Source organism: Zootermopsis nevadensis, unplaced genomic scaffold (assembly GCF_977971745.1).
Source record: "Zootermopsis nevadensis isolate Lab colony 2312 unplaced genomic scaffold, Znev_1.0 Znev_ptg000020l, whole genome shotgun sequence".
NCBI classification, from domain to species: domain Eukaryota; kingdom Metazoa; phylum Arthropoda; class Insecta; order Blattodea; family Termopsidae; genus Zootermopsis; species Zootermopsis nevadensis.
This window is the reverse complement of record NW_028259152.1, coordinates 6,755,503-6,782,097: the sequence shown is the minus strand read 5'-3', so window position 1 is coordinate 6,782,097 and position 26,595 is coordinate 6,755,503. Positions and strand designations below refer to the sequence as shown.

Sequence of the window (26,595 nt, the reverse complement as noted above, 5' to 3'; positions counted from 1 at the left end):
TGTAAACTTCAAATTGAATTAGATAAATTATGTCTAAGATCACAGAAAAGGGCAGCTGAATGACATTATCCTCCCCAGCCAACAAAATGATTCTTTGAATGGACAAACAGCTACAGAAAATTAATAAGAAAAACACTTCTTTTTATATGTGCATATTACAAACAGCAACAGCTAGAAAAAGAGAATGGAAGTTTGGTCACAGGCAAAAAATAAATATGAAAAACTGGACAACACAGTAATTTTAACAACTGAAGTAACTAAACCTAACAATCATTCAACTAAAAGGAAATTACTGCATTTACCTTTGCTTCCGGTAACAATTTCTTATGTTCATGCAGCAAAAGCTCAGCACTGGCTGAAGAATTACCCAGCTGATCACTACCTCTTGCTACAGTTTCCTTGCGGTCTAGCAAAATTTCTTCCAGTCCTTTTAAATCATTGGCAAGCAATGATAGAGCCAGACACTGTTCCAGGTATGTTTTACGATTCTGCCACGCAATCTCCAATAGCCTTCGACGATCATGAAGATTTTCCAGCCAGTGTTCAACCTGAGAAACAGCTGAAAAAAGGCAGTGGGGGCTGAATCAGATACTTCTCAAAACCAATTCCAGCTCATCTACATTCAAACAAACTGTCAATTTCAATAGATGGACTAGAATACACAGGTGATGAAGAAACTGTGACAGCAGCCTTACTGAACATGGCACAGCACTGCAGTAGAAGGACTCTACAATACTCAATATATTGCATTAAAAAAAATCAGTTTTTACTTTTATAGAGCATCTGAATTCTTATGCTACATGCAGACTGTGCTCTTTCATATTTGTGACATTTACCATATTCTGCAGATGTCTTAATATGCCCCGGTCTTGAATCCAGCGTTGCTTCAGTGGACAGTTCCCTCAGCTTTTCCAGAAGTACCTTACCATCTTGCAATGAAGCCATCAGAGACTCCAGCATCAGTCTTTTTAAATCATGCAATTTTGTGAGGAGCTGTTTGACAGCATCAATATCTACTGGCAGTGAAGAGTCCTGACAAGCAATCTCCAAAGCTCTCATTCTGTCAACACAGTCCTCAGCTCGACTGAAATATATAAACATTAATTAAGTTGTGATAATAACAAACTGAAAAAGTTTTAGAGTTCCTCTGAAGCACTGAAATATATGACATGAATTGGACAATTGACTGAATAATTCCTGACAAAAAAATTCACAAATTTAACCAATAACAGATTTTGTACAGTAACACAGAAGCCTGAATGAATGTGCTGCTATATCAATTCTGAAGGTGTTATCTGTGATATCATCAAATACAAGTCATAATTCCTTGCACCACTCTTCTTTGAATTTTCTCCTACCAGCTGTTTTAAACCGGTATGTGAGTCAGAAGACTTCTGCCAATACTTCCCCAATTTCTAATTTCTGTAATTTCCATAACATGCAACATGTGTAAAAATTCCCTTCAAAGCCACAGGATAGAATTTTATGCAGTCAAGAAAACAATTTTCATATTCCTGATACTCACCTCTGATATGCAACATTGAGATCAAGAATGAGTTTTCTTTGCTCTAAATGTGAATTCACATCTTTCCAAGCCAGACCCAGAGATTCGGCCATTGCAGCGTAAACTTCAGCCCGAGGTTTCTGTGTAGAGATCAGTTGGTCTGCCTGGCGGAGAAGTTCTTCTACTGGACTTTGCTTGCTCTGAAAGAAGGGCATTTTACACTCTCAAATCTGTACTGAATCTGTAAGACTGTTTTGTGTGCAAAGGGAAAATGTCTTCCATGACTCTTCCATTTCTTTTTCCATTACAAGTTCTTGTATTAAACAATAACATACACATTACTAAAATGTTTTTCATTCAGGAACACAGACATTGCAACATGCAGACATTAGGTTAGCAGATGCAACAGAATGTGTCAATGTGTATAGTCCGCGACTGTAATCTTGAGACTTGCGGGGTGAGGAAGTGGGGTGAAGGAGGAAAGATAGCGTCTGCCTTTAACGCTTCGGAATTCCTGCATTCCTTGTAAGTCTCAAGATTACAGTCGCGTACTGTAATTCTGATTGTTTACAGACAGAGCTGGTTCTGAGTAAATGGGTACATTTGACTTCAGCTTCAAGTAAAGTAGGTTTATATCTGACGGACACAGACACTAATGAAATTAGCTTTACAATTTTTACTGCAGACCCCAATACCAAACTGAATATAAATAGTACTTTTGGAGCCGAATACACACAGGCGGATAGACACGACACCCCATCTTGCGTTACTGCCACACACTTTATAACTTGCTTGTAAATAATGGAGTAGATGCGAAAGCATTAATCAAAATCAAAATGTGTATGACGTCCAATAACAACGACTTTCGAACTTTATTCTGGTACAGCCCTTTGAAATATAAACATAATAGCTGGATTTTTTCAGAGACCGTCAAAGACGTGACTGCTACGCCAGGCATCGCCTGGAAGTCACTCAATCAAACCTACTTTGCTTACAGCCACCTAACACCTTGTATATGCTAGGAACTACACACAGATAATGGTTTCCTAAAGCTCCTTTCTGGAAACCCATTGTCAGAACGTGTTTGGGGAAGGCAAATGGAACAGGAACCAGACGTAAACAGAGGATGTCATCGACAAGTAAAACAGAATGCACTCCAACGCTTCGCTGCGTGTAGAATTTTAAATTTATTGTGGCGGTCGGACTTGTCCTGAAACGTACCGCTCAGGAGAGACGAGCTTCAGTACCGAATACAGGGGAATGCCAATCAAAACTATCATTCCACGGCAATGCATTTGGAGGAAGCTTTGAACAGATTCGGTAGTGCTGCTTGGTTCCACTGTCCATATCAATTATTTATAGACTTTATAAACGTCTGAATGACTTCTTCAAGCAGTTAGTGCCATCCTTTGTAGCATGTATGAGCATGTATGGCTGTGATCCAAATGTTGCCTGGAGCAGATGTTTGCGTTGTCGGCAGCAAAGATGCGACTCGGCCTACATAACAGACACTTTCTGAAGATTTCACGACAATCATGAAAATTTCTGTATTCTGGGTTGTTGCGCCATGTTGTCTGGAGCTTCTTTCTGCTTTCCATCAACATTGACCAAAAATTCGTTTTCACTGGACCCTTTAAAGATGAAAATTTCGCGATGAACGTGACTCATTTGATCGATTCCTCAAGGTAAAATTCCGAAACACCGCAGACTTCACTACAGAACGTTACAGGCTCCGGAGGGCAGCGGGTGGGTTGACTGGGTACTTGAGGGGGGGGGGGGGGGGGGGGGTTGACGATCAAAGTGCTCCGGCCGCTCCGTCAGGCGTGGGAGGGGAACTGCTACAGAGACGTGATCGGAGGGCCAGAGACTTCCTTTTCGATCTGAGGAACATTCAGGCTCATGACCGTGTCCACAGAAGCCCACGACCATCGGACCCTACTTGGAGTCAATTTTATCAGTCCACATCCTCACATCACATTTACTCCACTCGATTTTATGCAATTATCACCTCACGTGTGCTACATGTCCCATCTGATTTTTCTTCAGGATGAGAGATCAGATTTCACAGTCGTATGCAGTATAAGCATGGGCGCTCTGCGGTGTAAGTAGGGGCCTTGGGATGGGCCGACCTTACAGGGCCGGTCCGCAAAGGCATAATAAGAACAAGAGAAATTGGTACATACCCTAAAATCATTTGGTTTCACTACAATCTCTTTTGCACAAAGAGTTGTGAGATTTTTATCGACAATAAATGGACACTAATAACGATGGGATATGGACTTTATTAAAATTTCGTTCCAATTATATCAGGGGGACTTCGACCTGCGTAATCCTCTCTATTTGAATATTATTCTCATTGTGTATAAAGTGAAACTTTCGCGGTGACTTAAATTGATGTAAGGCCCAAGAATCTTTTTCATCTACTCTAATTGTGGTTTAATGTAAAATCTCACAATTCGGACGGCCTGTAGAAGACAAAAGAAGGCGGGAAATCTTGTAATATGCCCTGAGCTAATTTGCTCAGTCAATATTTTTTATCAGTTCTTCACCCGGTGACGCCATGTCAAGTACGAACTAGGTTCCATCTGCCATAAAAGGGTAGCACGGCAAGCTGCAAGCCCGCAGAGTATGTCTCGCGGGCGGTAACTGGAGATGGAATGGAGATGCTATTTTTAGGTCCATACACTCTCTTCTTAAAACCGCCCATATAAATAAAGCTGCTCCATCTGTATACTTCCTACCACGCCCTGCACTCGAGTTTACTCCACTATGAAACAGGGCTATTCAACGTCACTCAAAAGCGGAACCAGCATCAGGTTCATGTTGTTTAAATAATAATATGATCACTCTTGTCGTATTACAAGTATTAAATTTTCACTCAGTGCACAAGTAAACACATCAGCAGAGAGAACGCGTGTGTTTATTGCTGTCATCTCTCACACCACATGACAGGTTTCGATTAAATTTGATATGGAATGCAATACTTACACAAAATCAAAGTATTCCGAGAAATACAAGGAGAGAAATCTTACGTCTGTGTAATGTCGGTCTCGTTTATGATCTTTTCGATAATTAATAATTACTGGGCCCATATCGCTGCAACAAATGAACTTTACCGCCATAAAATTTAGTGTGTTCGTGTCAATTTTAACCCTAGGCCGCTGCGACATATTCCAATGTTGTACGAAACTTCGTTGCGAAATGAAGACTTTTCTACATAAGTTTAAGCATAAAATTAATTCGATGGAACAGAGATCTCTTCTGAAATCACCTGGTCTAGATCCTGTTCGACGCTCATGAAACCCGAAGGTTCGTTACCGTTTCACAGCCGTCTGCCACTGGTACCTATCCTGAGCCAGATGAATCCAGTAGACACTTTAACATCCTATTTCTTTAAGATTTATTTTAAGTTACCTTCCTACATAAGCACAGACATTACAAGTTTTTCCCTTCATCTCCTAACATCAAAAAATTGTGGACGTCAACAAAAGGCAACAGAAACCCCCATAATAAGAAGCTTGGTAATTTGTGCTCTCCACCAAGTGCCTGTTAGCACTTTCGTCCCCAGAACCTTGAAACTCCCTGGAAGCTGCAGAACCAATACTCGTGTCCCACCCCAAAGAAAAAAGTCCTGAATAAATCCAGCCAGGCGAGATGGGCGACGCAAGGGACAGGTGAGAAATACATACAAAATATTTGTTGGAAAACTCTAAAATAAGCAACAAATAAAAGTCTTTATTAAGTTGTGGTCATTTTGTTCAGGCCTATGTCCACTCGTTCCAATGCATCTGTACCTGGAGCTGCATCAGGACCTCATCGTGCGCCTGTTGCAGTTCAACGGCCTCCTTCAGACTAGCACCGAGTTTCGTCAGTTCAGGATGAACCTCGAGCACCTTCAGCTGCAACCACTGTCGGCTCTGGAACAACCAGGAGACCACAATCGGTAACATGACACACATCCGAAACGCGTTCATTTGCGAACTCTTGTTAGGGGTTACAAAGTTCACCTCTGACTCACAGCAAATGAGGTTCTGGCAAGAGAGTTAAAGATCCATTTCACTACATTCGGTGTGAAGAAGACTATTAGTTAGTGAAATCTAATCACAGCAGCAGAAAAACTGCGCCTAATGAGCAGAAGATTACACTAGTCAGTTCAAGATCCAAAGCCACAGAGTTTCACAGTTACATCAAGAGAAGAGAAGAGAAGAGAAACCAAATCATGGCAGTGTAGCAATTACATCCGCTGTCGAAGAAATTGAATTGCTTAATGAAGTGGACCTATTCACGGAAGTATAGAACTAGCCTCTTTAATTAAAGAAATCTAAACACACAGACATAACGTAGTAATTGCGCCTAGTGTGAAGGAAATGTCATTAGTTCATTCCACAAATCAAGTCATGGCCTTTAAACCACTACATTTGGAGTGAGAAAATGCCACTGTTTAAGTTCAGAACACTAAGCCACAGTGGTATAAACATTACGAGAAAGCGATTGTATAAATAAAATGGTTAAATGGATTTACAGTTTCTCCAATGTGCAATGTTTTTGTTTTATTTGTAATTAGTGTGTTGCCAGTCGCGTAGAACCAGTTCAACTGCGTAGAAAAGTAATCCTTTAAGAAACATAAAAAACAATCATTTTCTAGCACAGAATAATCAGCTGACGCTAGTTATACATGTAACAGGGCAGACATAAAGTTCACTTTCGATCTGCCTTAATTTCCTTTGTGCTTCCTAACTAAGTAAATTATAATTCTCTAACAAGTCATGTGGTACAGGTCTTAGAATAGGCTTAGGCTGAACATATTTCCAAAATGACTTTTATATAACCTTCCATACCTCACTGGCTTCCATGGTTTACTGCACGGATTGTAAAGAAAGAGGGTGTGAAGGTCTGTACGGTTGGATTCAAATGGCTCAGGATAGAGACTAGTGGCGGGCTCTTGTGACATGATAATTAACCTCGTGGTTGTACAAAAGGGGAATTTCTTAACCAGCTGAGCCACTATTAACTTATCAACGACTGCATTCCATGGATTTAGTTGTTCGATGCTTCAAATGTGTGGGTTGTAACTATTTTGCTTCAGACACGAGGTCTGCGTCACGAGATACAAGCGATGTTTGTTATTCACGCAACACAAACCATTCACCTGCGTAATCTTAGCTCACACATGCTCAATCTGTCCTCCATAGTACAAATGAAAGGTTTCCAGATATCCTCGGCGCCTGTCACTGGGCAACACTTGTCTTATTTTAAGACTCGGATGGAGCAACTTCGGCTCTCGAGGGGTGTCGGACTTTTGATACGACGTTAAGGTCTGCATCGAAACAATCATCAGTATTAAAATACTTTTACTCGCAGTGGTAACAAGGTCTACATCGCGCGCGGTCTCGAGTCGCTCGAACATTGGGAGTGTCGGTTCTAATCTAAATCGAGGCATGGACCAATGTCCGCGTATTTCAGTGTTTTGCTTTAAAGTGAATGAATTATACTTTCGATGGGCTTATCCCAGTCAAGGAGTCCTACCACATGTCTAAAACTATTATGATTTGGAAAGGGCCACAGGGCTCTAACCTGTAAAAGATGAAGTACAAGAGGCTGAAGCATCTTTATAAAAGTAATTAATTTGCCAAGCATCACAGCACTAATGTGCTAATCTATTACGGTGAGGAGTGCAGTGCCCCGCCCAAACCCCAAGTGGCAGAACCACGCCTTGTCCACTTTCCGCGACCGCTTATTAATTTTTTTTCCATTTACCCTCCCTCCCTCCCTCGCCACCGACGCGCGGCGTCGCGGTGGCAAGGGCCGCACTAACAATACTGTATGCGTATCTGCAACAAATGAACATCAAGACCACACACAAAAGAAACTTCGCAAGAAAGTACTTGGAAATATAAAATCCACCGCAGTTCACTTTCCCAGACCCGTTAAAGTGGGGCACCCTGAACAATTTATAAATCGATTAGTTCAAGCCAAATCAGAATTAAGACCTACAGCGCATTCTAGACAATAAACTGAAAATCATCCCCAAGTAACAAGTAAATGAAATGAAGTAACATTTCTTTGTTGCAGGCGTTAGAGGCAGTTCGGTAGCTTCGCAATTTACCTTGGGCAAAACACTCGGTAGACACATGATTCAATAACGGCTCAAAAGAAAACCTCTATCTCCTGTTTTAGACCTTAATGCGATGTCAGTACCGAAGAACAATGCCTCACCGACTGTCCTGGAGAGTTTGTAAATTGATCTTGTAGTCACTTCTGCATGAGAAGACAAAGAATACAAAGGCATTGTGACAAATATTACATTCACAGCCACTAGGTTTAAAACCTGGTTTCAGTTCAGCCATGCACAAGACGATCAAGTTCCCACAACATAAAACATGACCGGACACCCGATTACCAACCTACTTTTAGACGCCCTCAAGACTCACAATTGCGCCCTAATAGCATCTACATGTAAGTCAAAATTCGTTGTTGAATTTTCACTGTATTTGCTTTCTTTTATAAACTATGACTTGGAATGTTTATATATAGTATAAGATTAGAGGCCTACGATCTATAATTCCGACCCTTTTGTAATTCAGACTGCCCCCTCGCTTATGAGTTCGAATTAGATAAGTGGAATCCGCTAGCACGCTCATAAAACTCCCCATCCAGCCTTCAGGTTCTTCAGGTAGGTATCCATTTACAGTCGTCTTCTTGATTATAGCAAGGCACGATTAGCCTTCGGGCCGGACAGCGCAGGGACTAGCCGGGTGCTGTCATTCTGTCAGCCACACAGCAAAACCGAAATAGCCCGTGAGAGAGTTCTCTAAAGTCAGGAGTGATTCATGCCACAAACCAATGCCTGTTATTCAGTTCTTCGATCACGCCCGGATTTAAACAAACCAGTGTAAAGTTTCTGACTGCCATAAAGTTACTCAAATACAGGTTTTCGCCGAAGGCAATGACACAAAAACAAAAAATAAGACATCCTTGGAAGAACAGAATGAATCTTCAAGTCAAAAACAAACTAAAACTCGCAGAAATTTTAAATTAATAATTACACAACTTTGTAATATATTTCTCTGCGTAATTTGTACTAATATTCCGTAGTAAAGATACCCACAATATGACATTTGTAAGCATAATTTCAAACATTCGCATCATCGCAATGATTTTGCAGAGGTTTACACAAGTTGTTCTCAACGTGGTAAGATTCTATATAAAGCGTCCAAAAATACCTAACCATTACGCATTAATCCTGAAGTAGCAACTGCAATGTTTGCTGAAACGAAGGATAAAACCAAAGCTGTACATACATACAAGTTTGTATAGCCGGCGCAGTAGTTTTAGGCCGGTGGAGAAGATGGCGGACGGGCCTACTCTGTGTACCTGAGGTGGCACGGTCAGTGTATTTCTTTTGTTTGGGCGTTCAGTCCGATAAGCTCCTCGGTGCAGTCAGCATTATACTATCGCAAAAGAGACTCGCTCCTAGCCTTCCCCTTGAAAATTCCACCGGTCAAAAACTACTGCGCCGACTATAACACGTGGTATTTGTTGTGTGGGACCTCCGACCATGCTCGTGTTGATAATACATTCCAAGGAAACATTGTATTTTGGTAGTTGGTACAGATGGAACCAACTTTTGCCATTTCGCTCAGGGGTTATCAACGTTTCCCAACCTGGAGTCACATCCACCCTTCTTAGCTTCTGGCGTGTCATGCGGTTTTAATGAGGACAAATTATTGAAACTTCATGGCAGGGTGTCATCAACATAAGACCTGTTTGCGTCTTAGAATCCTTAGTAGTTTTTGTTATACAGAGTGACAGTTTTTACACGGCCGGTACAAGATGCGTTGACATGCCACAGGTTGAGAAACCCTGGTTTCTGACTTCTGCATTTTATGCAGCATATAACATAAATTCACAAATCACCTTGACGTATTCTTATGGCAGAGGAAGCGAACATTTCATATGCATAAGTACCTGTCTATATTAAATTTATTCAATCACAAAACACATTAAATAAACAAAAATATGAATTCGAACAAAAAGTATTTCAGGTTCTCACGGCTGTTGTCTTCTGGGCTGTAACTCCATGTAGTTTGGTAGAACTTACCAGACTTCTACCAAACTACACGGCGTTACAGCCCAGAAGACAGCCATCTTCAATAAAATGTCCTTGAAATTGGTAGGTATTTTGTGAATGAATGTAATGATTAGCAGAAGGCGGGTTTAGCTTATTGCAAAACAAATTTCTAACCCGGCATTCTCCTGAAGAGGTTTAGAAAAGTCACGAATTCTGTCAGGTTAGTCGATAATCTGGCCGAGTTAGCCTCAGGTGCCTCGCGAATTCAAGTCTACCGCTTAACCAAACCCTTCGGTTGCGTGTGAAGGAGGAGTGCCTGCGGGCTATAAAAAATCCTGCACAAAAGACGAGTTTTATTGCAGGAATATATGAATGTACAGTTAACGCAAGATTCGAATTGTTTTGTGGGGTCTGTGAAGTTGAAATTCTTCAGCTGTGCCGTAAATGGGACCACATCAGATTCTGTTTCGGTTTGTTGACCTCGCGGTGCACTTTCACAAAAGATATTTATCAGCAGACACGAAAGATTAATTTGGTTTGTAAAGGAATGTTTTAGCGAACATGATTACCAACTATGGGACCAGTTGTTGCGTGTGCCTCACCTCAGAGCTTAAAGCCTTTGATTCAAAAATTAGCTTTCCATCCCAGGCGGTAACACTGGCTAATAAACGCGAGCCAACCCTCGATGCAGGTGCCGTCGTGTAACATTCGATGTGCCGGCTTGATATTTTGTCATTGTCTGAATGTACAGAGGCTAGTCAAGGTTGTCCTCGCTAGCACAAGAAATCAGAGAACTGGAATACCTGCCGCTATTGAGTCGACATGAAACCCGTAAATGTTCGCCGTGTCAGCCTCGTTCATCTGCCGCCATTACAGTTATTTCTTGGTTTGTGTTGCGAAAAAACAATGCTACACGTAGGCACTCCAAGAATCTGCTGGGACTAGATTCGAAGTGTGTTCTCGTGAAGATGATATAGATACGCAGATTACACAAGTTCCCTAAAGTTGTGTGCCCGCTAAGCGCTAAATTTCGTGCGGATTGATTGGAACGAAAGACGCGCGCAGTAATTTTGACGAACAGCCTTATACATAATAATTTGTAATAGCAAATCGTTATGTTATGAGTAATACTGTGTACAGGATATTCAATAAAGGGCTGACAGTTATATTTGACGTAACTTTTTTGTAAACAATTATATGAAAAAGTAAAACCACGGTTGCATGAAGGATGGGAGTTGTGGCTACATGTCTGGTATGTCCGCCATTGACCTTAACGTTATTCCAGAAAGAAAATTTAAAAAAAAATGAAATTGTTTCTTTGTTGTTTGGTATTCCCGGCGTTAGGGCAAGATAACTCAAGTAAGTATAGCGACTGGCCGGGCTTGAAAACGGGATTTGATTCCCGGAAGTCAGGGATTTTGCCTTTCGCTATCACGTCAGACGTAGATTTTTTATTCAGTTTTTAGCAGTAGCTCCAAACGGCTGAGATTCTCACCAATAATAAAATAACATTTTTATTTAAAATAAGCCGTTTTAATAACGTCGTGAATTTTGGCAGGTGTTTCTTGGGGCGGTCTTTATAATACCCAATTTATTTTCTTATAGTGATGCAGCTCAAAGTGTAGGATTTTGGCACGCCATGTTTGTAGCACAGACTTACACCTCAACTAGCTTAATTATTTTAAATTCGTGATCCACGCATTTCGAGTGTCATAAGAGAGGATTAATTGGGGAACGAGAACGAGTTATTTAAGTACATTTAAACTGGATTAGGCCTGTATATTTTAGTGCTTCAAACTGCAGCACATCTTTGTAGACATGTGTTTAGTGATGTGTTAAATTAAACATCCCTGTTTATTTTACGTGTTAAATAAAATTCAAGCTGTCCGTGGTACTTCCGTCATTCTGAGGCTGTGTAATCTCACACTTCTCATCGTGGTACACAAACTTCACACGTCACTGACTATTTATACGTCGTGTTTTAAACAAGAAGTTCTGGGAAGAACCTAATACACCGAAGAAATAACATAAGTAGACGATAACTTACTGATCTGTCTTTCTGCTTCTGGGTGAATGTAATTGTTGTTATTATAGAGAACACGAAGTGGACCTCATGGATTGAAGGAAAACAGCTAAGGGTGAATGTAATTACTGCAGCGTCCCCACCATATTCCCTCCTCCTGTCTGCTACTCAACACCTTTTTGCATAGCGCCATTACCATCTCTTGTACGTGGCGTCATAACATACAGCATGTACGTTTAAAGCAGGCGTTATTACCTCTTGAAGGCCTGAGGCCACATCACAGCTTCATACTGACCTGTGGGCCGTGCAGCTATGAACGACGACTAGGACATGGAACACGCATGGGAGAGATGAGAAAGGCGAGCAATATTTGCGTTGGAAAACCAAGAGATCTAGGCACAGGTGGAAGGTTAATAACAAGACTGAAGGATTTGAGGTTTTCACAGCGGTGAGTATGAAGATTTCTGTCTTCTGGGTTGTTGCTCTGTGTAGTCTGCTCGATGTTAACCAACGTTTCAGAGGTCCTACTGCAGGGCCTGAAGACGGAGGCAGTATGACCTCTGAAACGTTGGTTAACATCGAGCAGACTACACAGCGCAACAACCCAGAAGACAGAAATCTTCAACAAGACTGAACGTTGAGAAAATAGAGTTAAAATTTGTGGACCGGATACAAATGGTGGACGCAGAAGTCCTCATGATCCTTCGGGTTCCATAAAAAACGGAAAATCTGTTATTAGCTAGGCGACTATCACCTTTTCAAACAGGAGAATCCAAATGCGAAACTGATTCTTCTGCGACGTTTTAGAGGTGCTGCCTACATTAACAGACCCCTGAAACGTCGGTAAACTTTAACCAGACTGCACTGCGCGACTTAATAGAAAACAGGTTATCACGGCGGTGGATACGAAGATGTATGTCTTCTGGGTTATAGCCTAATAGAATTTTACCAACCATGATGATGGAGGCAGCAAGGACCTTATACTGTATGAATGTTGACTGAACATTGCGGAATGACGATATTTTAAGTATTAACTATCGAGATGAACGCCTATTGTGTATGAAGGTTTTTTCCTGAAATTACCAATATAATAAAGCCTCTGAGACTACTTGGTATTCCGCAGAAAACAGGATAGCGTTTGACCGCGGTACCGCTCGGTTGTTGCGTTAACCCCAGCACCATCAAGTTATTTTCGTCCCAGGGTTTTTACTTGGGTGCGGTGGGGAAGGACGCTGACAGACAATAAATCACGCCTTTTATTTATGCCACGTTCTGACAAACCTAACCCAATCACATGTCATTTGAAAGAGAGACTGAACAGCTTTAAAACGGATTTTCGAGTGCAATAATTCACAAGCACCGCTGAAGAAAAGGTTTTCGTAAAATGCGTGCTCTCTTGTCGCTAAAAATGTTAGGTTCGCGATGAGATTTGAGATTTTCGAGGCGACAGATCCTCAGATCCTACTGTGATCGTCTTTTTCGAAACTCACAAAGCAGAGTACAAAATCAAATTATCAAAATCTTAATGCTGATATTTCAGACAATATTTTGTTGCTAATCGCTCACAATTATATGGAAACGCTTTACAATTCAGGACTTCGTTTTTGAAATAATACAAACACATCGGACTTCGTAAAATTACGTTGTGGCCGGTTTGACTGGTTTGTTGTTTGCAGTACAGACAGCTACAAGATAAACTAAACTGCCGATTTCACTTCAAATGAAATCCATTTAGATAAAAACAGTGGGTCGTAATTTACTTTCGATTACTGGCCCTCAGGGGAATGTGGCGAGATTACGTCATTGATGTCACGTGACTACTTTTGACCTCACTCACGCGAATGTGGTCCTGTTCGCTCGTTCTTTTGTTTTTGTTTTCCTTTATGAATTTAAATCCAGACACACTTCCAAGCAAGGAATGCTCCTGAAGAATGCAGCAAGTTGGCAATTTCCATACTACAGCAGAGGCTGGTTTCTCTTTGCAGCTGACAGTTCAAGTGTCCTTTTAAGAATGTCAATTGCGGTTCCTTAGAAGGTAGTCGGTTACTTGGTTGGTTAGCTGTAGTAACTAGAGCCAATTCATTTTTTTTCGGTAGTAAGTCTTTGATCGCATTATCGTACAGTGGGCACTGTAAAACTGCAACAGGAAGGTCTGTAATGCGTGATTAATTTTTACAGAAATTTCCACTACGTTAAATATTACAGATATTTGCGACAAAATGCATAGGCCTTCATTTCCCATTTTTACCACGTGTGCTACACGACCAGTCCCTTTCCTCCTCCCTAATTTTATGGCCCCCAACAGTGTTTGGTAAGGAGAAGAAACTGTGAAGCTACTTACGCAGTTTTCTCTGTCTCCTTCCGCTTTGTTGGATGCCGTTGTATCCAATGACAAAATCAATCTCCCATTCTATGTGACACACGAACTGGAACTCTTCACTGATAAGAACTATGAGATAACGCTCACAGTTACGCTCAATGCGTTTCATTCATGCGAGTCCTATAACTCGTAGAGACCAAGGCATATTTGATTACGTCATGGCCGAAAGAAGGACTCTTGGTTGGACCTCGCACACATTATTTTCTAAATTGACGGTATTACTTCGCCGTTACTAAGTAAGTAGAAACGTTACATCTGCCTTCATTATAAGGGAGTATAGTCGGCGCAGTAGTTTTTGGCCGGTGGAATTTTCAAGGGGAAGGCTAGGAGCGAGTCTCTTTTGCGATAGTATAATGCTGACTGCATCGAGGAGCTTATCGGACTGAACGCCCAAACAAAAGAAATACACTGACCGTGCCACCTCAGGTACACAGACTAGGCCCGTCCGCCAGCTCCTCCACCGGCCAAAAACAACTGCGCCGACTATACAGTGGCTACACAATGCAGCGACGCTGTGTGTTTTGTCCACTAAAAGAGGTTTCAGAGTCTTGACTCGTCCGGTGCTACTGAATGCATGTCACACCACATTGTCTGTGGAATTAAGGTAAACACAGGTCGAGCAGCAGCTATAAATGCCGACATTCTATTGGCTGTCTGTGGTGCACGCGAAGTCTGCTTCTTGTAGGCAGTCAACATTAGCACGCGCAAAGCCGTGCATGGTGGAATGTGACATGAGTTAATGAAGAAGTCGTGGCCTGAAGGTACTGAGAAATACCACGAAACTTTTAGAATACCCAATGCTGCCAGCAACCACGTACTTCTTCTTTACGACATATTTTAGAAAGTTTTACAAAATAAAAGGGAACTTTTAGTAATTCCTGTTTGAAGGTCGTCTGTAAAATTTAAAAATAGGAGACAATTCATACAGACTCGTATCTCCAAACAAATTACGAACGAAAAATACAATAATTATGTTTTCGATTACGTATTTACGGCTTTAACGAATTAAAATAATATAACTGAAGGCAAACGCCTTAGCAGGACAAAGTGACGCAACAGAGTAACGCCGACTGCTTATGGCAAACCTTCCCTATTCCATAAGGAGAAGGTGACTTCATCATCAGTACGCTTCTTACCTAACCGAATAACGGACCAATCTTAGAGTGAAGCTCAGCTCTCCACGCCATCTGTGACACAGGAAAACAGGAAGGAAAAAGTGACCTTCATTCAACAAAGGTTCTTGAATTTGCAAGCAACTGCTTCTGTGAAAAATACCGACCTTTTATTGTCATTATTCTTAAGGAAACAAACACAGCACTGTGCTCCATGCACGTCGTATCGGTTTAATGACTTAACAAACAACAATCAGCCGATGTTCGTGCAGATTTCTGACGACAGTCTGTGAACGTATGACAATGGCAGCAACCTGACCATATTCCCTTCAATATGCTCACGGGGAACCATCGACCACTTCTCACAAATCTTATTTCAGCAGGGGCACGTAGAACACTGCATTAGGTAGGTAGGGACTAGGACAAAGAGTGCGACTTACGTAAGTCGTTACACAGAGGAGACGCTGAGAGTTAAACTTCAAAAGTACCGCGTGTAACAAAAACGTTCTTCCAACATAGTTACATGCAAATAGCCTTCTGAACACGTAGAATTTTGTGGCTTGACAAATCGAAATGACAAGGTGTGGTGCCACTAGAAAACCTAGTAAAAAAGATAAAACTTCACCGGCACAAAAATGTCATAAAATCGACGGATTACACACAGCCTTGTGTTGGGAGAAAAATCAAGCAACGGAGAACGGGGGGGAAAATCCGGTCCGCGGCCTAACAATTTTTAAATTTTCGTACGTTAGTATAAAGAACGTATTGTAATCACACGAAATAAAACCAAGACGGTCACAGAGGGCGTCAGGGCGCGCTTCTAGGGCGTGGGTCTTGACCCATCAAACATTTGGATCGTAGGTTCGAGACACGAATGTTTGTCGGCGCTCTTCGGTGTCGTGATGTCATGTGTTGGTGAAGGCTTTACGTAGGGCTAGTCACCCGCACAGCAAGTCCTACCAAATACCTAACAGGATTAAAAATGTCAAAAGTAATTTTAAATTGGATCAGCCCCTAAGTTCTGACCCGTCATGTTCATCCATTTCGAAAAACTAACAGCTACTTTACAATAATCATATAAGTCTGTAGTTTAACAATTACTGTTAAAATATAGACTTTTCTCGTGGCACTCTCCGGCAAACAGTGGTTTCGAAATACTCCCATCCTTCCTACGCGAAGAAATTACTGTTCTCTACTTCGTTTGGACCGATTTCCTTCTTGCCTAGTTGCCCCTGATTGATTACAAGTTAATTTCATTAATTTATGGTTTCTTTAACAGCGCTATCAGCATCGCTATCATCTTCGGACTTACCGCCAGAACCACCTGAGATACGTTTATAGTCCACAGAGCCATTCATACGACAGTTAAGGAATTTTGTTCACGCACTCCTTTACCGGGCGCCTGTCGCTATGAACAAAGTCTGCTCGCGCCCTGATACACGCACAGTTCATTTCCGTGAACAAATATGTCTGGCCTTGTGACCACCCAACTGAGCGGTTGAAAGAAAGTAGTATACTAAAAACCTGGGTATTTCAGAAATACTTCTAACACCAATAAGGCAACAACACGAAATATTTATGCGATCATAATACTGTCACTTAACGGGAATATGTGAAATTGGTATAGTGACATGCGTACTATAGGCTATACGTATGTACTTATAGGAGTACGAAAGGTACCAAAAATCCTTTGGAAACCCGCAATGAGTTTCCACATGATCGTTAGAATTAACAGCGAATATTTCCTTAAACAGTATCGACCAATTGATGTTTAAAATGGAGCCGCGTTGTTTAGTTTGACGTAGAAAGTATTATACAGATGAACATCGTGATTCGAAGGGTTAATGAGGTACAGGTCAAGGACCGACCGAAAGATTAACTCATCTGTTGCCAAGGATCGTTCTTAAAATAAAACATATTTATATTTCAATAGTACACTACATATTATCTTTTCCCCACTACCATTCCTCCATCCTTATCAAAATTCATAATTATTTATACATTCCCTTCTTGAAGGATGTCACCTTAAGCGAGAGTTTGTTATTTCAGTATCAGTCACCATAAAAGTTTCTTGATAATTATCCTTGTATCATGCTAGTGGCATAATTCAAAAGGTTCAACGCCGCTAGGCTCGCCACTGTGAACAAACCTGGGCATCCGTTCACCTTTTCACTCCCAAAATCATTCTAAAATACATTGTCCTTGTCCTACCATCCATTTCTCTGTCTTACAAGCGGTCGGTTTACAAGAGCTTCTCCCAACAAATAGGTATGCATTTTTTGTAGCCCTGTGTAGAGCACAACGTAACCTCACCATTCGAAAGCCTATACTGAAGTGTTCGAATGGTGTGGTCACAAGGTTCATGGTTATGTAACACCATATTATAAGTCACAATTTCATCACCGCCTGCGTGGTTCAAAGGACAAGAAATTGAAACATTTCGTATCAGAATTTCAAAGTTCTCACGCCCTACCATCCTATTTCCGTTCGATCCACTTCAATATTATCTTCACGCCTATCTTCCGAGTAATCTCTTACTTTCAGGCTTTAAAATCAAAATTCTGTTCGCATTTCTCATCTCTTCTCATGCATGCTACATGCCTGACCATCTCATCCTCCTTGACTTCATAACACTAGTAATATTCAGTGAAGAGTACAAGTTGTGAAGCTCCTCATTACGCAGTTTTCTCCACGCATTTCGTACGCCACCGCTAAATCGTGACAGCGAAGACCACGCGTCTCCTTTCACTCAGCATGTTCGCTGTTCGAATCTGACGGTGACTGTACGCCCAGTAAACAGTACACACGAAGGCCTACAAATGTTTAGTTGCAAAATCTTACGCAAATTTCCTCGGGACCGGTTGCGTCACGGAACGTTAGAATACTCGTGGCTGGGACATCACTGGGAATTGTGTCATTTCTGAGCAATGCGCCAACTACTGAGTCAGTCTTAGGGTAGAAAAAACATTAACATCAAACATTGTTGTGCTCTCATTAATACGACTGTGATAATTTAGACCGAAACAACAGTTCGTGTTGCCAGAGCCACGTGAGGTGATTGCCACGTGTAGAGAATCTCTCTCACTTTCACCGTTACTCAACTTCAGACACGGGCAATTTCCTGCTAACAGCTGCTGATGATTGCTGTTTCCAATTTAGCACCGAATCAACATTAGCCAATAATGACATGGGTAGTATTGACTTTTGCTTGTAGGGCCAAGTCTATAGTGCATCTGAAGAAACATCAATTCGCGGTGACAAACCTATGCCACAGTTTTTAGGAGTTCCAGGACACGTAAGACATACCCCACACGCACCCAAGGAAAAACAGGCCTGAGGTTTGTTTCCTTCAGCTCACGAACATCTGAGGAAAACCTGACCCGATAATTATTTCTCGGAGCAGCAATACTCGATGTACTTAAGGCTACCCAAGCGAAGCCTAACCCGAATTTTTTCTTCCCAAAGCTTCTCTAAATATGAGCTGAACTTGGGTGTGTACATAATACTCGCAAACGCGTTAAAACTGAATCTAGTAACGAAATCATTTCATATTAAGAGCATACGAGACGTTAAATTCTAGATGACGGACTGCCAAATGTTTATACACATCTAAGTGGCAGTGACACCTCTTGTCCCATCCATGCGCGCTACATGAGATGGGCGGGGCACGTAGCGCGCATGGATGGGACAAGAGGTGTGCACCGGGTATTGGTTGGGAAGCCTGAGGGGAAGAGACCGCTGGGGAGACCTAGACGTAGATGGGAGGATAATCTCAGGCGGGATCTATGGGAGATAGGAGTCGAAGGAGACTGGATTTTGTTGGCCCAGGACAGGGTCCGGTGGAGGGCTTTGGTTAATTCGGTGATGAACCTTAGGGTTCGGTAAGCCATCTAGTTAGTTAGTTAAGTGGCAGTGTGTTCGTTACGAATATCCAAAACGTTGACCTGATCACATGGGAGTCATAGTGATATCCATTAATTATCCTTGATACCGTCTATTAAGACTGTGACCAACTGCAACCAAGCATAAGTTATGTTTACACATTTTATATATCGGAGTTCATATCACATAGAACTTAATAAGGCGTCTAGTTGTACTACGAAGGCACTCGCAAATGCAGGCAGGCAGTTGCTGGTCGTCCAACACAGCAGTGTTCTCAAACAGACTGCGAGCCTTATTAAGTTCTACGTGATATGAAAGCAGATATGTAAATTTGTAAACATCCTAATTTATGCTTATATACAGCAGATGGTCAGAATCTGAGTTCCATTTTATTTCGATCGTTTCGTCGAGAACGACTATGGCCTCATCTGGTACTCCTACAACGATGGCGGGCGGGAAGATTGAATCACCCCCACGCCTCTATACGCCTTCATGTCATGATGCTTGAGCACAGAGAAAGTAAAACGTCAGTACTTTTGGTATGACGCCTTGTTTCTACAAAGCGGCAAATATTTAGACAGTCTCATAAATACACGTAGCCTGTACCAAACAGCACAAATCAAAAGAGGGTCTTTTCTTACAGCTAGAAAACAAATCTTCGGATACTGCCTCACTGACAGGTTTAGAACTTTACCAAGCCTCAAGCACTAAAAATTTCATGTCAAAACGCCGTAAACAACACACGACGCATTTTTTCAAACTTCGTATTTTAAACCGAAACAAAAATGTCTCATGCGTCTTTGAAACATTTACATGCGAATAAGTTGAAGTGAAAACTGACAATGCAAAACCTTTTTCTTCTTCTTCAAAGTGTGTGAGACAAAAGGAAAACAATGGGAATGAGTAATTACACAGCGTGGAAAGTGAACTGCGTCACTGAAGGCAAAGCAGACAAGCTGTGAAACTTAACGCACGACAAGACTCCGACCCGGCAGTACAATCTATCCCGCTAAGCGCCATGTCGGCGTTCAGGGGGAAACCTAACCCCTAATCGAAAATCCAGGCAAACGGTTAGTACATCAGCTTCGTATTAAGGAGCTCCTGGTTTGAAATATCGGCCTGGAGACCGGCTATACTCTGAGGTTTTCCTCAGTCCCAGCGGTAAAACTGCCTTACATTAGGTCGTGAGCGCTTCCTTCAATTTCCTTTCCAGTTCATTGTTCATTAATCATCCTACAAACTCGACGCCATAGACCAGGGGTGGCCAACCCAAATGATCTTTCGGGCCACTTTGGAAATGCATCATAACTCCGCGGGCCACATATAAAATTATATATCCCCATATTAGATTTAGATACACTATAGACATTTTTTTTGGAGTGAAAAATTGAAACATAATGAGTTATTATTATTGTGTTTACTATTATTCTTACATGTAAACATAGATAATATAATAATAATGATAAAATAAATATATTTTGTAAAAGTGTGATGAATCTCGCGGGCCGGAAAAATGTTCAAGGCGAGCCACATGCGGCCCGCGGGTTGGCCACACCTGCCATAGACAGTCTGAGCTACTGGCAGCGTCATTACATAAACCACAAAGAAAATAAATAAATGACTATCGCCCGTTTCTGTGGGAACGACACAAATGGGTTCGTGTCGAAAACTGTCGTGGCTGAACAGAAGAGTCGAAAATTAGTTGTTCATGTGGGACTTCGTCGTGAATCGTTTCACCCTCTTGAATGCCCCAACGGTATCTGAAGCTCAAATGTAAGTCTAATATCGTCCGAAATACTTGTTTCTTCACAGACTGTGTTAAGTTTGTACAGAGTTGTTATTTGATGACGATTGTGTAAGAATCTGGGACGATGCGACGGTGTACCGTTCATTCGCGATAGCACCACGGGCATTGGTGGTTGCTGCCTCTGTAGTCAGTCCGTTCATGTCTTTGTCTAGGCCTACGCATAAAACAAATACGAATCTAAAATGTCAACTGAACCTACTACATACAATATTTTATGTTTCAGATACGCGCAAATAGCCTTAAGACGCTCTCGCACCTTTAAATACATTCGTCATCGATCACTAAAACTGTACTCGTAGTTTGCCCAGTTGCTTTTCTCCGAAGCGGATGGGTGCACGGTTTACAATTGCGTGGCACAACAATCTCGTAGTCTGATCACGTAAAAGTAAATATGGCAGTGGTGTTGATATTTTCTTACAGTGTCGGTCCTACCTGTTAGTACACAATCATTGCTGTTTGCCCGAAAGGATCCGGATTTTGCACGATTATCAGAATAACCAGCGATTATTTCTTAATAAAGCCTTTTCGAACTGGTCTTTGTAATGCAGACGCGCTGTGTCTTCTTTGAAGTAAGAACTATTTAAATTTATTTAGATAAGTTTCAGGCTCCTTGGTCAATTGCTTTATATGACAATGCACAGTAGTCTCTATCCCTGTGGGAAGAAATAAATTGTGGTTTAAGGAGGATGAGTGACGTAAGTGACAAATTTAGAATATTACGCAGCACAGAACCTCGTGAGTTACACGCTATAGGTCACAGAATTACTGTTACAATAATAAATGGCAAGACAAGGAATTAATACAGAATTTGGCAAACAAATCATTTGTAAAACGGCCACTTGTCTTGTGAGGATGATTGGCATATTAACTCCGGAAGAAAACTGGGCTGCCAATGCGTGGTATTCCATCTTCCTAGACTTTAAGATTGCATATATCTAGCCTCTATTCCACGTCCGCACTTATGGGAAGCATGGGGAATACTATGTAAACTCTTTATGCTTCTTCAGCATAAGTGCACAAAATTAATGTATAATGGGAATGCCGTATTATCGTTCGTCCACATGTTTAAGCTGCTGAACAACCTCTCGGATTTAGATTAAATCTGATATTTAAGATTTGCTAAAATAATCAGAACAAGTTGCTGCTGTATGTTTCATACCTTAAGTATACGATTGCTAGAAAGCATATTTTCGTCTCATTTCTTGTAGTGTTAGTCCAATTACACACAAAGGTATCAAACAATTCCTATACGATGAGTGGCCTATGTCTTTGATATAAAAACTGCCATAAATTCACCAAAGAAGAATATTTCGCTCCATCACAAACATGTTAATGAAATTTGAGGTTTGTACTTACTCACTGTAAAGTCATCTGTGTCGAGGTAAAAAGAATTTTCCTCCATAACGTTAACAATTTTTGAGGCCGCTCAAACATTGTATACGTGCACATACAAATGCAATTTTACTTCATAGATAAAAGATGAAGTTATATTTGCGTAAATGAACGAAGGTATGAATGTGTGTATAGGTAATGGCTCTTCACATTCTTAACAAGATGTAGGTGAGTGGTCAATTTAACCCTCCGGCCGCTTTCTCCAGGGGAAGTCACTGAGACTGCGTGGGTCCCAGAACTTTGGTTGACGTAATGGCAAAGACATAAACTGTCCCTTCTGGAGGTAGCAACCGGGTCGTTCAACCTACATTTGACAACTCTGGTTTCTTTATTACCGAGATCCATGTTATGTGAATCTTTCCCTGCATATCCCTCATACGTCTTCGTAGCGTGGTGCAAAAACCTCCTGATAATTTATCGTTTATCTAGACCTTACATCATCTGATACATTGATCCAGCTTCACGATATTAAACTACAACTCAGGGCACATGTAGATAATAAGTTTTACTCACGAGCTGCCCTTAATCAAGGCTCTGAAGAAAGCTGATATTACATACAACAGGATGCTACATTACAGAATTAAAATGTTTTAATACCTATAAATTACTCAAACTGAGTGGGCATATTTCATAGCCAACTCCATGAGGCACAGTACTTATGTAGAAGCCAACAGCCATTCACTCAAAACTCTCCTCGCATTTTACATTACTCGACTATTTACGTCCAGGTCCTCCATGTAGTCACTTCCCTTCAGGATTTTTGACTAATTATACGAAGGCCTTACATTAAAATTAAGTTAAGTTTTTATTCGGCCACGAAAAACTAAATCATTTGTTTTCAAGACGTTAGTGAAGACAAGCATTAAACCAAACCTGATTTTGCCCCACCAAACTTTGTAGTACACACTTATACAAAATAACAAAAGCATTAAATATGTGGGTTAATGGTACTTATGTTCCCCGGTAATATGTTTTCCCCTTCTGTAAGGTAGTAGCTACAAGGGACATATAAAGAAAGTTTTTCTTTCGCTCTTCACCCACAAGCCCCTGAATTATAGAATGGTCCGTGTGCTAGGGTACGTTGCATTCGAAGCAGACCTTGGATTATTACAGCTGCCTCAAGTGAGGAAACCACGATCGTTTCCATCCGGTGGGTCGATCCTTTCATTCGGACACGTGTTCGATTTCCAATCGGCTTCGCTGGGTACAAGGTCGCGCAATACCAGACGCAGCTTGGACACTTCTCCGAGAGGCAGAACAGGCCACGAGCTATGGGTCAGGTATTATACAAAAGGTTCTTCACGACCTTGAATAAAAGAGGAATGCGTCTTAGCACACGGCAGGCAAAACCTGGTGGATGTTGCGGCGTGATCCATCGAAGATTCGACGGAACAAGGGAGAAACAATTTTCTTTCTTCTGTAGAAATTTCCGTTTCACTCAAGTTCTTACGAAGCAACAAAGAGGTCTAAGTTAACATTAGTACTTCCCAACTGTGTGTATAAACATTTATTACAGTATTTATAAAATATGTAACTTGAAAATGTGCACTGTAAAACTGTCACCTTCTATTAACACGCACCGAATGTTCATAAATCTTTTTTACTTATTTCTTTTTAGCAGGCAGGTTTTCCTAACATTTCTTCGTGACTTCTTTAATAAATTTACCGCCAACTTACTCTTCGCCTTCAAGACACATTTTATTGGAAAATCAACCGAAAAAAAACAGTTTCTTAACCTTCAGCAATGTCCTCAGGCCCATATCCTTCACTGATCCTGCTTTCGGTTGTGCTTTGAATATTGTTCCTAAAATTGGAATCGCATTTACATCTTCTTACACAATTCTACCACACAGTTAATGTCGTCGTTTCCAGTCACTTGCAGTTTTCACAGAAAATAACATGGTACGTACTTCGGTCTCAACTATTCTTTTAAAGTTACTAGACTCAAGTTTTCCCAACATGGACTTTCTGCTATTTATTTCATGTTCAAGCTGTGATTTTCGCTAATTTCGATCAATTTCACTCGTAGGCAACTAATCTGTCTTCTCTTTTGGAACTTCCAACAGAATGCGTCCTCACTCACATCCTTCGTGTAGATATTACGGGAAGGGAACATTTTCCACAATTCCGCCAGTTTTCCAAATATCTGTCCACATATGGAAACTCACAGGAACAAGTACGATTTGAGGTTTTCAAGGAGATGAGTCTGAAGACAGCTGTCTTCTGGGTTGTTCCGCCGTGTAGTCTGGTAGAAGTTTACCGACGTTTCTGAGGTCCTTGCAAACTCCATCATCACGGCCTTAACCCAGAAGACAGCCATCTTCACAGGAACACCTTCGACTGGACTTAGAGATGGACAAAACTTAGAACATGAGGTTTTGAGGAGCCTATTCTATGAAGAGGGAGAGGAAGCAATGAGTTGACACCTAATTCAACCTGGTGACCTTCAGAAAATAAGACTGTACACGTCCGTGCTTTGTGCACACAAGCAAAGCCCGCAAGGATGCTAAGTAGCTCTTATAGCACCTTTGTTACCTATTTACCTAAGAAATTATTACAAGACGTTCTTCTTGTGGGAATCTAACTTAAGACCCGTCCGTTTAATTTCATACGCCGGCAACATCCTGACCCCTGCGCAGTGGATACCCGTCCATAAGGGCTGCATAGCTGCAGCATCCCCTATAATTTTTCAAAATTCAAAAATTTAGTTTTTGTGTTTATGTAATTTGTAACACTTTATCTCCTCTATATCATTATAGACTAATCGGCTGAACTGATAGTAAGTCCACGGGCGAGGAGTGCGAAGCAGAACGGGCTATCACCAGGCTGCGATGATTTCAGCGCGGTTAGCCGGTCAAAAGTAGAGAGCGCGGCGGGCGCTAGACTGAGGGGCAGTTCACTGGTACAGCGCGTATCGGACCTGCAGCCCCCGCAGCCGCCTTATAGTAAACACCCTTTCCCGGTACCACGTGTTTTAGACCGGTTTCTGTATCACAAACTGTTTCGTGGTTATTGTTAATGAGTGATCAATAATTCTGTGTGCTCACTATATTTTGTTCTAATTATGATAATGAGCAAACGAAGTGTCTCACAGTTACGGCAAATTACTTTTTCTAAATTGTCTTTGAGTGAAAAAAATGATATAAAAAATCATGGCCGCCCTTTTCCGGACTTACAAATAGTTAGTATGGGATTTCTCCAGATGTAAATTTACTTTTCACTTATTTATATTGTTATGTGTTGAAAAACTATTTTCATTCTTCCCCCTTGGGCAGCACTACCACTGCTCAGACACACGGTTCTATTGTTTTATGGGTTAGGTTGTGTCCTGGAAAATTTCAAGCGTGTTCATCGGGTGGTCGTGGGGATGTCCTGGAGAAGTGCTCGAAAAGTCCTGGATAAGTCGGTTATTTTGGATTCGTTAAAATTTGATTTGCATTAGTTACAATGAATTAGGTTGCGATTTGGGTAAGGTTGGGTTAGGTTAGCAAAGGTAAGGTTAGGTTGTTTAGGTTAGGATAAATAAGGTTGTGTTGTTTTGTGATGGGTTAGATTGTCCTGGAGAATTTCAAGAGTGTTCATCGGGTGGCTGTGGGGATATCCTGGAGAATTGCTACAGAAATCCTGGATAGGTTATGCGGAATTTCTTTGGTAATGGAGAAGTGCTGGAGAAATCCTGGAGACGTCCTGGAAGGTTATGTGGAAGTCCTCAAGCGGCGGTGTGTTTGATCCTATGAGGGTCGGTTATTTTGGATTCGTTTATGTTTGATTCGCATTAGTTACATTCGATTAAAAGTTGCGTTGTCCTCAGAATATCCTGGACTGCCCGTGTAACCAACAAAATATTTCTCGAGAAACTCCGCCAAGACGTCGAGGTTGTTAACACCATAAAAAGAGAAAGTTGGAATATTTCGGTAATATCATGAGATACAGTGATAAATACGAGCTACTTCACCTGATAATCCCCGTAAAAGTATTCGGAAAGAGAGGACCTGGCAGGCCGAGAATCTCCTTTCCACAGAACCCAAAAACATGGTTCTCGATATCCACTAGAGGGCTGTTTCAAGTAACAGCCAGTAAAGTTAAAATTGCCATGCTGATCGCCAACATCCGGAGTCGATAGGAGAAGAAGAAGGTTAGGTTAGGTCAGCTGAGGTAAGGTCAGGTAGTTTGGGTTAAACTAGATAAGGTTGTGTTGTTCTGCAACAAGTTAGATTGTCCTGGAGAATTTCTAGTGTGTTCGTCGGGTGGACTTGGAGATGTCCTTGAGAAGTGCTGGAGAATTCCTGGAAAAGTCCTCGAGAAATTTCAGGTACGTCCAAGAGTGGTGTCGGAGAAGTCCTGGATAGTTTATGCGGAATTTCATTGGTCATGGAGAAGTGCTTAAGAAGTCCTGGAAGGTTATGTGGAAATCCTTAAGCGGT

The 26,595-nt window shown here is 41.4% G+C and overlaps 1 protein-coding gene across 22 annotated transcripts in view; it reads right to left on the bottom strand.

Moving 5' to 3' along the window:
• The window catches only part of LOC110827690 (uncharacterized), a 335,660-nt gene that overhangs the window by 278,070 nt on the left and 30,995 nt on the right, over positions 1-26,595 (bottom strand). For 21 of the 22 annotated variants that reach the window (XM_087351739.1, XM_087351718.1, XM_087351723.1 and 18 more), the window contains 4 exons: positions 5,299-5,421; positions 1,526-1,704; positions 837-1,084; positions 303-559 (listed from right to left, as the gene is read on the bottom strand). In XM_087351739.1, the coding sequence (XP_087207865.1) occupies positions 303-559; positions 837-1,084; positions 1,526-1,704; positions 5,299-5,421 (807 nt within the window). The remainder of the gene's footprint in view (positions 1-302; positions 560-836; positions 1,085-1,525; positions 1,705-5,298; positions 5,422-26,595) is intronic. The other variant, XM_087351730.1, reaches the window with a different exon arrangement.